The 13165-nt window shown below is 40.3% G+C and overlaps 1 protein-coding gene across 1 annotated transcript in view; it reads left to right on the forward strand.

Annotated features, from left to right (window-relative positions):
- Window positions 1-12520, forward strand: part of KCNIP1 (potassium voltage-gated channel interacting protein 1) — a 365586-nt gene extending 353066 nt beyond the window's left edge. The window contains exons 4-9 of the mRNA XM_063120594.1: window positions 1613-1682; window positions 2663-2733; window positions 3506-3613; window positions 7148-7252; window positions 7458-7520; window positions 11784-12520. Of these exons, the coding sequence (XP_062976664.1) occupies window positions 1613-1682; window positions 2663-2733; window positions 3506-3613; window positions 7148-7252; window positions 7458-7520; window positions 11784-11831 (465 nt within the window). The 3' untranslated portion in view covers window positions 11832-12520. The remainder of the gene's footprint in view (window positions 1-1612; window positions 1683-2662; window positions 2734-3505; window positions 3614-7147; window positions 7253-7457; window positions 7521-11783) is intronic.
- The last annotated feature ends 645 nt before the right edge of the window (window positions 12521-13165 follow it).

Consider the following 13165-nt stretch of genomic DNA (forward strand, 5'->3'; position numbering starts at 1 on the left):
CTCCACTCCACCCCTTCTCTTTCTCCCTCCAGTTCATTGGTTGCTTCTCCCCCACACTCACACCCCATTTTAACAAGACAAATACAAGCAGGTTCTGTCAGATGAGTACTTCAACCACACCACCTTTCTGACCAGCAAAAATGGAATGACTCTTTTGTCTGGCTCCTTGGGGGCATTAAGGGAGTACAGTCCTGTCTCTGCAGAGATTCAGGCATTGCACAATTTTTAAAAAACCACTTTTCAGCCTGGGATGCAAGGTTTGGGTTTTATATTGAGGCTTGGAACCGGCTGCTGGGAGAGATCACTTTTCCCTGCCAGGACCTGATGCAATCCATTCAAGCCAACAGCAAGACTGCCGTCACAGCACACCGACCCAACAAAGGAAAACATGAGAATACAGCACTATACAGAGGTTTAAGGGTGCATTAAGTGCACTTAGCGACAATAATCCAGACTTTAGGCATTCTAGGAAAACACAGAAAGAGCTAGGAAAAGGCGGGGTGTCAGCAGGACAGGCACACTTGTCATATGAGTACTGTGCTGCAAATCCACACACCAAGCATGGTGAAAGTGCACTAAATCGCTGGTGTGATGGAGCCCTTAAGACCATGTTCTCTATCTCATGTCACAAAGTTCTGAACGGCTAAAGGCACAATCCTGTGCATGTTTAGACAGAGAAAAATCCTACAACTCCCAGTATTCCCCAGTCAGCATAGCTGGGAATGCTGGGAACTGTAGGACTTTTTTCTGTCTGAACGTGCATAGGATTGTGTCTTTGGTTCCTTTATTTTTATACGTTTGTTTGATATGTCTTTTGATATGGGGAAATTGGTCAAAGGCATTGGGAAAAGTTTTCAGCAGATAAAGAATCATTGCATAATAATGTTTTTGACTACTATATTTGACTACTCTCTCTCTCTCTCTGTGTGTTCATGTTCTCTTTCTCTTCTGTCTCCTTTCTGAAGAATATTTTCTGATTTAATCTGGTTAGGCATATCGTTTTTCCCAAAGTAAAATCAATAGGATTTAACAGTGCTTAACTTCAGTGGGATTGGACTCATTGTCCATTTCTTCAAATGCTCGCTCTCTCCTTAGCACTTCAATTTTTACCATTGTTATTTGTCAGCAGGTGGTGTCTGCAAGTGAGGGATTACTTAACTCTCATCCATTCATTTCATTCTCTTCTGTCTAACCATCTTGCGCCTTAAAGATATTTAAATATCTGAAAGATAAAATGCTGCTTTTGAACCTATTCCCTAGATATTTGCACTTCCAAATGTATTGTTAGCTACAATCCTTGTGCTTGCATTAGAACTCACCTACCTGGATGCCCTGGTATTGAAATCAGGAAGAATGAAGAGAAATGATAATTGAAAGTATCCAGATGTGATGGTCAGTTCTGCAATTCTCCTTTTCGAACGTGGTGGTGTGATCGGAACTGGGCAATTGAAACCACCAAAAGAGATTTCCTTGGGTAACATACCATCTGTACAGAGTGCACTCATCTGATAGAGTTATCATTAATATTTCAGTATTTTGGAACAAGTAACATTCCCTTTGACTGTATTTGGGAACACAAATCTTAACTGTTTTTACTCCTTGTTTTCAAAAGGAATGTCCCAGTGGAGCCGTTAATGAAGAGACATTTAAACAGATCTATGCACAGTTTTTCCCACATGGGGGTGAGTGAAGGTCATTTCATTTATGAGGCAAAGCTCAGGTTTCAGAAGCCATGAGTCAGACAAAACTGTAGATCATTCTGGAACAATGTATATTTCCTGAAAGAGAAGGTAGCTTAACATACTGCAAGGAGTCACTGGCTTCTTGCAGCCTTTCATTATGAAATTATGCATGATTGCTTAAGGAAACCGATCTCCCTATAGAGACCCTGTTCAGCCAGCACACCAAGCCATGGTGATTAAGCATTTTGAGCTAAACATTATGGCTTAGCATGTTGTGTGAACCAATTTGTAATACGCCCAGAGAGCTTCAGCTATGGGGCGGTATATAAATGTAATAAATCAAATCAATCAATAGTGGCTACATAACCACAGTATAAACACGCTCATGAACCATTTGCTGCAGAAGGATCAGTGGCCTAACCATGGTGTAGTGTGTTGTCTGAACAGGTCCAATGTGATTTGAATGCAGGGCTAACAGGCACCTCCAATGAATCAAAGTATGTTTAGTTAAACCTAAATTGACTCTACAAGCTTCCAATTCTCGTGATTTTAACATTTGTCATGAAATTATTTTTCTCTCTTTTCAATATCCATTTGGCAATATCAGAACAATTGCAAGCACTGGAGATGTGACTCCTTTGTACATATTCTTAGGCCTGACCCAAAGGCACTGTGTGGAGGCAGTTTCACAAAAATCTTTTTCTTCAGAAAAGTCTCTCTCAGATATTTTTGGAGATCCTTGTTTTGAGATCCTTAATTGGCTATGGTCAACTATATGACTGGTATGGGCAGCATTGCCCTCTCTCTAAATGAGCTTCACGTGCTCTTAGTGACTGTGGTTCTAGCAAATAATCAAATCTAACTCGCTACATATGCATTTGGACCAAATAGTGAAACCAGAGAAAATTCAGCTCAGCCATATATACACTTATTTTCATTATTTTAACAGTACACCCTCTCATTGTGTTTGTGTTTTTCAGATGCTAGTATGTATGCCCATTATCTCTTTAATGCATTTGATACAGCACAGAATGGATCCGTGAAGTTTGAGGTAAAGGAAGCATAGGTGGTTCTGACTATTCTTGCATCATCTTACTTGGTTTCATATTTTCTCATTTTGAACCCTTAGCTTTTTATTTCTCTGTGAAGAACAAAGTTGTAGATCTGGCACTTAATATAATCAACAGAAATTGATCATATATATGGTATCATCTTTCCCATTCTTTGTGTACCCCCTTGAACTTACTTCCTACACAAGTCCCATTGAGATGAACAGAGATGATACATTTGAAATGCTTAATAAAGTCTGAGCCATTTGCATCTCTAACCTTTGGCATTCTTGTTCAGTACTCTGAGTTAAGATAGCTGCTGACTTTAGCAAAGCTCAATGAGTTGAGAATTCTGTTTTACTTCTAAAATGGGCACATTTTAAATATGCTATTGACCACTGATGCTGTATCCATCTCTAGCTCCTCAACAAAACATACAAAACCAACAGAAGCAAAATGGGACAAACGCGCAGCTGCTTTATGCAACTCCAAGTCAGACTCTTGGCTCCCATATCTCCTAGGTAGACAGCAACTTTTAAAAGTTTGCCTTGTATGCAGAATCCTCAAGTCACACTGCAATCTCCTTAGAATTAATGAAGCCATTGCCAATGATATATTTGAGCTTTATTATATGAGGGAAAGAAGAGACATGAATTTTAGAACAGAGCTTCTTTTTACATACATTCTTCTACAGAAAGGCTCAGAGAGAGCTTTCTTTGTCAATTAAAATATATTTGTGTTCTTTCCCACCCCCATCCCTGCCCCCTGTAACAGGATTTTGTGACGGCACTATCCATTCTGTTGAGAGGAACAGTTCATGAAAAGCTACGATGGACATTTAATCTGTATGACATAAACAAAGATGGCTATATAAACAAGGAGGTGAGCTTGTCTACAGTGTTGACATCATAGCCAGCCTTGGGAAGGAAAAGAGGAGGGGGAGGCGTAGCATGTAATTCAATGCCTGGCACAGCTGGCGGAAAACAGGTCAACCCAGATCATTACGTGGTGCCTATTCTACTAGTGCTGGCTTTGAGCCAAAGCTGCTCATGTACGTTTTTGAAGGAAAGATTAATGATGAGTTTGCTTTTGATATGTGTTAAGTAATAGGTAGGTGTGCACGTTACTAATGACCTTTCTAGATAGGAACTACGAATTCCAATACTTGAGAATGCAAAATATATGCAGGCATAATGCAGCTTGCTCTTTCCCCTCTCCTGGGTGGGACTGCAGGTCACTTTGCTGCAGGGAGAGAACAGTGATTGCCGAGTCCCTGGCTTTTCCTTTTCTTAAAGAGGCAGAAATTGTGCCTTTGGTCTAGCAGTAGATAGGGAAACCATAAAACTGAGAATGCAAGATCTCACCAAATGGTGGGGCAATGCTACAAACGATTAGGTAAGTCTTCCTGGCATTCATCCAGTGATTTAACACCTAAGGTCCTCCTCCGGGTGCCTACTCCGAGAGAGGCTCGGAGTGTGGCAACAAGGGATAGGGCCTTTTCGGTGGTGGTCCCCAGAGTGTGAAATGATCTCCCTGATGAGGCTCGCCTGGCGCCAACGCTGCTATCTTTCCGGCGCCAAGTTAAGACTTTCCTCTTTGCCCAGGCATATGGCGGCACATCCTAATTACCCACATGTTTAGTTTTTAATCGGTTTTTAATGCTTTATGTATGTATGTTCTGTGTTTTAGAGTTTTAAATTTTGTATACTTGTTTTTACCTCAATTTTAGAATTTCTGTAAACCGCCCAGAGAGCCCTGGCTATGGGAGCGGTATATAAGTTTAATAAATAAATAAATAAATAAATAAATAAATAAATAAATTTACTAAATAAATACCTGGCATGGCTTCAAATAGGAATTAACTTGATACAGTGAAGCCTTCAAGCAACAATAGCTACCTCTCAGAGTTGGACACGTTTGCCTGCCACATCTGAGTAAAGCCATGACTGCTGGTACCCCAAGGCATGGCCCCTGCCATGGCGCACCCTAAGACCCCCCAAGGTAGAAGTCTGCCCCATGGCAGAGAGGGAAGGGGCAACTATATAACTGTCCCTTGGACTACTCCCTCCCCCCCCCACCCTTAGGTTTAACTGTCCCAACTGCAAAGCTGTGGGCTGGTTGGGGATGTCTGCTTCCTAGTGACTGAAGATGGTACTGCAGGCTTCAAACACACTTACACATTTACATTAATTGAAATTATGTAATGTAGTAAAAAACAAATACCTCTAGAGATACACAATATTCCCTTAGTATGCCTTTAAAGTTTCAAGCATCTAAGTATCATGGTCTTGGAGCTATGGCCAGACAGAAAGACATAAGCCTTTTTCATTACTATAGATTTGAAAAAGATAGAAGAATGTTTTCAATGGAGTTGCAAATTCTAAAGGAAAGCTTCTAGAATCACAGAAGTTTTTTAAAAGTTAAAAAATTAAAAAGACTTCAAAGTGTCACAGGCATGGGTGAGTGAAAGAGAAGTGTGCCACTAGTTACCACTCATGTCACAGATAATAAAATTAAGTAATAAGTGTTTGTGACACTCCTTTGTAGCTGTTTCCAATAGAAATCAATAGAAATGAAGCACTGGGTCACAGCACACATAGAAAACACATATATACAGAACTAACAAAGTTAAGAGGAACAGCAGACAAATATGTGGAATGTATCTTGCAAAAAACAGGAAGCAATGTGGTTGTTGGATATATCTTGCCTGAGACAAGGCTTTGAAAGAACAAAATGTCTGACTTGGATCTCGCCAACCAGTTTCCTTGGAAGAAGATGAATACAGGGAATAAGTTCACAACACATTAATGGCCACAGTAATAATGAGTCTCACAGAAAAATTCACAACGCATGGAACACCATATGCCAACTTGGCCATTTTAGTCCTTAACAACTTTGCTGATTTTCATGGCAACAACCTCCTTCAATATGTTCAACAAATTACATGAACTAATTATCTCTTTTTGAGCCACAAGCTGTGCCAGGAAATGTTTGCAAAGAATGTGTGCTTTTCTTTGAAAATGAACAGGCTAAGGTGCATAAGGCCTATTATTACCTCAAAGGAATCAGATGATTGTGTTGTTTTTTATGATTGTGGCACAGTCCTATACATGTCTACTCAGAAGTAAATCCCACTGACTTCAGTGTCACTAACTCCCATGTTGCAAGTGGGTATTGAATTGCAGCCTGAGATCCAAAGCACACATTACTGTAAAGACATAACAAGTAGGTATATCTCCCATTATTATTATTATTATTATTATTATTATTATTATTATTATTATTATTTTGAAGGAGCAGGGGTCCCCATCACTATTTGGCAATTGAACACTGGCAATATTGTGTTGTTGTTGTTTTTTAAAAATGAGGTATTTTAAAATATTTTAAATATCTAAACAATATAATTGCTAGCACAGGCCTGATCCAGATCAGGACTCCAGCTCTTACACTAGACTAAAAAGGGGGAAAGACATAGCTGGTAGCTTTAAAGTAACGTGTGCTTTGGTCCCGAGACATCAGCAGTCCCCATTAGTAGCCTAGAGGGCTATGCTGTATTTTCCTACACAAAATTGGTCAAAGCCAGTTCCTTCTGTTCAAATGCTGGTATACATTTTTGTGTAAAGTATACATGATTATTTTTACTATTGCATTGCAAATTGAAAAATTAAAAAGATTATGCCACTTTCGGTACATAAAGAAACCATTACAGTTCACTTCACTGGTTCAAGTAGGCTCATAGAGATGGCCATGCTAGCATCCATCAGTAAAATGTACAAAGATAATTTGATGGAGTAATGTCCAGAGCCATGTTAATCTCTTGCAACTTGTAAACCAATACATTCAGTAAGGCTTAAGCTTTCATAGATTAGAGTCTGATGAAGAGCCTTCGTCAGAAGTCCAGGAATCTTATTCCATAATAAATTCTCTAGTCTTTAAGATGCCACAAGATTCTTTGTTGTTTTTGGTGAAACAAGGAAGCAAACAAACATCTTATTGTTAGCATTACTTTAGAAGAGCAATGTATTGCATCAAACACAGTTTGCATTTTCTTTTGTACATGTTGTTATTGACTTTATAGCATTGATAAGCTGTTTGTGAAACAGATGTTCATTGGGCTAATGGCCCGTCACATATAAGTCTACAATTTTGAAAGTGTACCTTTGCTAGTTTTTGGAACTTAAATGTGGAATAGTATCTTGTGAATCTTACATTTCATCATGTGCAACATTCATATGCACTGAAATCTAAAACACCGCAAAGCTGCTCATTTGTGTTAGAAAACCCACAACAATTGCCACACCAATCAGCTGCGCTGTTTTGATTGCAAGTTAACACTGGGAAGAATGATCAGCCTTGTGTGTCATTGCCACAGCCCTGTTTGATGCTTCCCTTATATTTTGATTGTCACAATTCCAGGAAATGATGGATATCGTAAAGGCAATTTATGACATGATGGGCAAATACACCTACCCAGTGCTGAAAGAAGATACACCAAGGCAGCACGTAGAAGTATTTTTCCAGGTAATTTTCTCTTTGTCAGTGTGCTTTTATCCCTGCTGTTTTAAATGCATAGCTACTATATTGCCAGTTGTTTTATAACTGGGCAGTAGAACCAATCTGCAAAACTGTATAGTTTTATTTGGATGCTATCCGTTTAATATTTTGGTATATTTTATAAATACATTAGGCTTGTAAACTCAAAAGTGTTTGTTTCTCTATTTTACAGAAAATGGATAAAAATAAAGATGGTGTCGTAACTTTGGATGAGTTTATTGAGTCATGTCAGGAGGTAAGAACAGACTTCCTTCACAGTAAAGCCAGTCAAGAGATTGCTTCATGCCAGGAAGCTTAGATTTCACTTCAACCAAATGCTGAGTGTTTCCATGCAGGTCATTATGGCTCACCTTCCTCATAACATTCAAAACTAGTTGCTGGATTTCACTTGCAATAGGGAAGCCAAGATGCAGAAGTGACATACAGCATTTACTGGTGCTGCCCACAGGGCTGAAGTCTGCAGAGATGGGGGTTGTCCACACATGTACCTAGGGAAAATGTGTGAAATAAAATGTGTGAAATAAGTGAGGGCGAAGGGGATGTATATAGGGGAGAGAGCTTTGTGTCCTGCACACTGACCTAGGAGTAAACTGCATTGAACTCAGTGGAGCTTACTTCTGAGTAAACATGCATCGGATTGTGCTGTTAGTCTGCTGTTACATAGGCCCCAGCTAGACCTACCTGGTCTAGCACGACAGAGGAGTGAGGATCTCGTGATATTTTTATCGCAAGATCTCCCCCTCTGTTTACACGCGGTGCTTGATGACCTCGGAGGGAGAGGATGTCGCAGCTGCCATTTTTTTCCTTAAAGGAGCAGAGCGCACGAACGCTCATGCACAAAAAGTAGGATTTTTTATTTTAAAATTAATTTCCCCGCTCACCCACCCCACCCCCAATGCGTGGGTCCCAGCTCCTCATGAGGAACTGGGACAAACCGTGACACCCGCACACACGTTCCAAGACCATGGAAAAAGCAGGCTCGAAGGAGAGAGTGAGATCCTGGGGCAAGGGAGGGATCATCCCTCCCTGTTCCCAGGATCCCCTGTGCGTCATGTGGACGCACAGGGATGATCCCGGGAATCGGCCCGGGATTTCGCCCCACCTAGCTATGGCCTTAGTTATAAAAACAGTTACAAGGGAGTGAGCCCCATTGAACACAGTGGACTTACTTCTATGTAAACGTGCAAGGAACTGTGCTCGCAGTCACCCAGCTAGAGCAGAACATGACTTGGAGATATAGGGTTCTGGGGTTTGCTCAGCCGTTCCTGCTTGCAGCAGCATCAGTCGGGTGGCGTACACCAGCTCGCTGCTCTTAAGTGGTACTAACCAGCATTCCTGCAGAACCCTGGCTTCACATGATGGCTGAGCCAGCCCATTACCATACTACGGCACGCGGAGGTCCTCATGCAATAACAGCACAAGGTATTGACCTCCTTCTTTTAATAAATGTACACAATGTAGAATATGCACTAACAACTCCTGCTTAGTACTACAATGTGATTTAAAGTGATTTAATAGTGACTTCCACCTCATGCCCTCCGGTTACTTAAGAAATTAGTATAAGACGGAAGTAGTGGGCAAATGCATAGGTATTTTCCAAAAGGAAACTTAACTAGTCTTGTGTGAACTTGTGCAAGATTCTGTGTAGATTCTGTGGCCCTTATTGTCATGAAAAAAATAAAGGAAAAGTGTCTTTGCAAGCTCAAGATAAAAGTGAAATGGCAGATTGACATGAAATTTTAAGAAAGAGAAGATAGAAACTAGGCACCTAGAATATTATTCAATGGAATATAGTGGATTGCTGCTCTTTTCTTTAAGGATTTGTTTAAACACTACACAAAATATTTTATGTATTAATGTATTTAAAGTATTTTAAACCATCTTTCATCCTCACAGATACCAGGTTGGTATTCAAAAGACATAAAAAAGTAAACATGGCACAAATGAAATTCAGTCTGTGTAAGAAAATCCCAAAAGATTTTTTGGTGTGAAGCAACATCAGGAGAAGGTAGTGATAAGCATAGAGATGTCAAGGGGAGATTAGCTCAATATCTGCTTCTTTGCTACTAATCACCCCCTTTCCACAAAGGTTTCCAGTGAGGAGAAGGCATGTCGGGCTTTTAAAGGCACCTGCTTGTACCTTTCATTTAGATTCTCAATGGATGTTTTAATCTGAGACTAGTTCTATTTTCTCCACTTGCAATTAGTTTGTGAAATCCAATTTCCTTTACTATTGAATATGGATACTTGGATCACCATATTCAAATTTATGATGGCAAGGAGTTAATATCATTTTAGATTCCCGTCCCATTTGGAATAATATGGCAGAAGATACATTAATATGCTTACTAATAGGGAAGTCTTCAGTGGGAGAAAAATTACTTCAGATTAGGAAGGAAATATGAGCACCAGTTTCTAATTGACTCCTTGTGTACTATTGAAGTCTCATAGCCATAGGTCAAAACAAACTTCATTTGCTGGCATTTGTGTTTACCCTGCATCCCAAGTTGTTTATAGTGTATCACAGCCCTGAAGTGGGGTCTCAGATTAAAAAGACAGATGGCTGGCACAAAGTAGCATGGGGCATTTATCCAGCATTAAGTAAAAACATGTGCAAAAACTGAAGAAATGCAACTAGATCTAGAGCCACTTCATATGCTAATTGGTTTTGGCCAAATAAATTGGTGCATTTGTGGTCATCTAAACCTGTGTTTATTTTTTTCAGACACTCATCCATGCAGTCACACACTATAAGGACATTCTCATGTTTACTACTTCTTGCACCTGACTCTCAAACCCAACCTTTAATCCTTAGGGACACTCTTGAATCACCATATGATATTCCATAGCCCCACCAAGTGGAATTTTAATAAATGACGTATAGGCAGAAAAACACTATACTCTCTTCCCACTCCAGATTGGCTTTTTTTCCCCACGTAGCTCATGGTTTGTCTTTATCCACCCATTGTGCATATATCTGGAATGACAAATCACACAAATCATGGCAGAAACACAGGTTGTCTGTAACAAACAAAATAAGAAACTCAAATAACATGAGCAAAGATGTGTACCTTCATCAGAATTAAAGTACACATAAGAAAACACATGTAAGCAGAGAAGGTGAACGTATGTTGAAACTCAGGTTTTACTTTTTTCATATACTTCTAGAACACAAGACAAATCACAGGAATACACATAGCAGCTTTCAGTATCCCTTTTACCTACCACTCTGAGCAGATTCAAAGGAAAAGTGTAGAAACTGCAGAGAAATGAATGGCGGTAATTGCTTTAAAATGTTTTGTTGAAATGGGTACTCTGCAAAATTCAATACCCAGTGGGCTTGTTTGCCTTTCCCTACTTGCCTTTGACTTATCATGGCATCTACCTTCAATGAAAGCTACCTGAAGTCAGCTCCATATATAGGAACTAGAATTCCTAATGGCTTCTTATGTTTTAGAATAAATGGATTAATATATTACCATGTATATATAGGAGAAAATTACCTTATGGCTTGATGAAAGGTCAGGACCTTGGTCTGTTGCAAGCTCTCTGTGCCATGAAACTAGGCAGAGGAGATGGCATTCAGTTCAAAACATTAGGAGTGCAGGTATTTGGGTGGAAAAGAGAATTCCCCCTCCCCCGGTCCCAAGATGCTCTGAGTTCTCTGCTGGCCACACCCAGCTTTTACCATGCTACTGTTGCTATCACAATAATGTTTTCTTGACACCAGGCTTTTATATATTTTGTACAAGTAATATAGACTGGGAAATTACCAAGGCATGCATCATGGAGGCAAGGTCTCTGTCTCCAAGGAAGCTGGAAATAAACTAGAAGATATATTCCAATGCAAGATTTCCAACCATGATGTCTTTCAAATATTTAGGCCATCAATTCCCATCAGTCCCAGCCAGCAAGCCAATGGCCAGGAATGCTGGGAATTGTAGTCCAAAATGTCTGGAGGACACCAGGTTGTAGAAGGCTGGTTGTAGGGTCTTAGGTTTCACACATGATGGGTCCAATGTTGCTAAGCCCAATTCATGTAATTGATCAACCTGAAAGGAGCGGGGGCAGGCAGAGTGGATGAGTGGAGCCTTTTTGTAGAGCATTTGCACAAATAGGACCCTGTTGACACTTGAGGTTCCATCCAAATTTGGGAAGGTTGCACAAGTTTGAAGTTCACTCCCATGCATGAACCAGACTTACCCAATCGGTTGCCCTCCAGATATTGTGGGCTTCAGCTCCCATTTGCCCCCCAGCTAACATGACCAATTGTCAGGAATGCTGGGAGTTGTAGTCCAAAACATCTGAAGGGCACCATGTTGGGGAAGGCTCTCTTATACAATCTATGTGCAGGGCACAGTGTGAACCAGGCCATAGTTACCTTCAGATATATTTATGGTCCTTAAAAAATTAAATCTATTTCCAGTACTCCAGCTTTGGCAGAACCACTTTTGTATGCAACATAAATATGCGTGGTGTGTTTTCTTGTTGCTTCCAGGATGACAATATCATGAGATCCTTACAGCTTTTTGAAAATGTCATGTAACAGCCATCTGAAGAGCAACGTAGGAATGTGAGACTTTATATGTAATGAAACCCTGAAGGAAATGAGTCAAGATTTTTCTCCCAACCACCTTTTTTGATGAAAGCTTTTTACTACTTGGACATACTCAGCGTGCAAGGATTTTGTATGCCATCACCAACTGAGCTGTGTCTCTGAATGCAACAAACTCAATCTCGCCTCCCTCAAGAGACACTGACTAGAATTTATTTCATTTGGAAGCATGCTAATAAAGCCTGACCAGAGAGACCTGCTGCTTAAAAGTTTAATGAATTATTGAAGTTTAAATGGTTGAAACAATATTCAACATTCTGTTTGCTAATCACAAAACTTCTGCTGCTTTTGCTCTAGCAAGCTGGACTGCGTATGGTAGCACAGCATCAGTAGCTTGCTTAACCATCTATTGTGAGCAGAAACTCTTTTTGTATCATCACGGGACAAAACGTTGTGCTAATATTTTGCTTTGACAGAAAGAAATATTCTAGGAAAAGTTGTGCAGGTTTGCAAACTGTCATCAGTTTAATATGGTAAATGGAGGAAGGGATTAATTTACAACCTGATCAGTATATTGGGCAACAAATGCAGGGCCATGGCTCATTTGCTGCACAGGATTCAGAAATTTTCCTTCTAGGATGTGCTTCCTGTTTAGTGATATTGCATTTTCCCATCACTTAAACTGCAATAAATTGTTGCTAGAAGAGTAAATTCCTTTCCCCTGATAGCAAAGCTATTACAATCTGGAGGAATTTTGCTGTTTGATTGTATGTCTAGCATGCATAACATCAGTAATGACGAAAGATGCAACTCCATCCCATTCCCACCATATAGCCATGCTATTTGTGACTCTAACACAGGTACTCTGCCTCCAAAGAGGGGACTTCTACAGAAGTTGAAAGGCAAAGTTTAGGGAAGCCTCTAGTCAATTTCATACCTACACACACACACACACACACACACACACACACACACACACACACACACACATCACCCACAGCAGTTCTCCATACACTTTGCCTTCAGCCAGGGTCTTTAGATGAGAGATGTGGAATGTGTGGACATCAAGACATTGTTGGACTACAACTCCCATCATCCCTCACCATTGGCTATGCTGGCTAGAGCTGATGGGACTTGCCAACATCTGGAGAGACACATGTTTTCCGTTCCTGCTTTAGATGGACTTGCTGCAGTGGGGAGAAGAGAGACAGAGGGTGTAACTGACTAGAGCAGATGTGTTTGGACACATTTCGCTTTAAGACTAGTAAGTGCCAGCTGTTTTATGAACGTCCCTTGAAAGCAGAGTGCTCCCCTCCCTCTGCTCT

This window comes from Elgaria multicarinata, chromosome 3 (assembly GCF_023053635.1).
Source record: "Elgaria multicarinata webbii isolate HBS135686 ecotype San Diego chromosome 3, rElgMul1.1.pri, whole genome shotgun sequence".
NCBI lineage: Eukaryota > Metazoa > Chordata > Lepidosauria > Squamata > Anguidae > Elgaria > Elgaria multicarinata.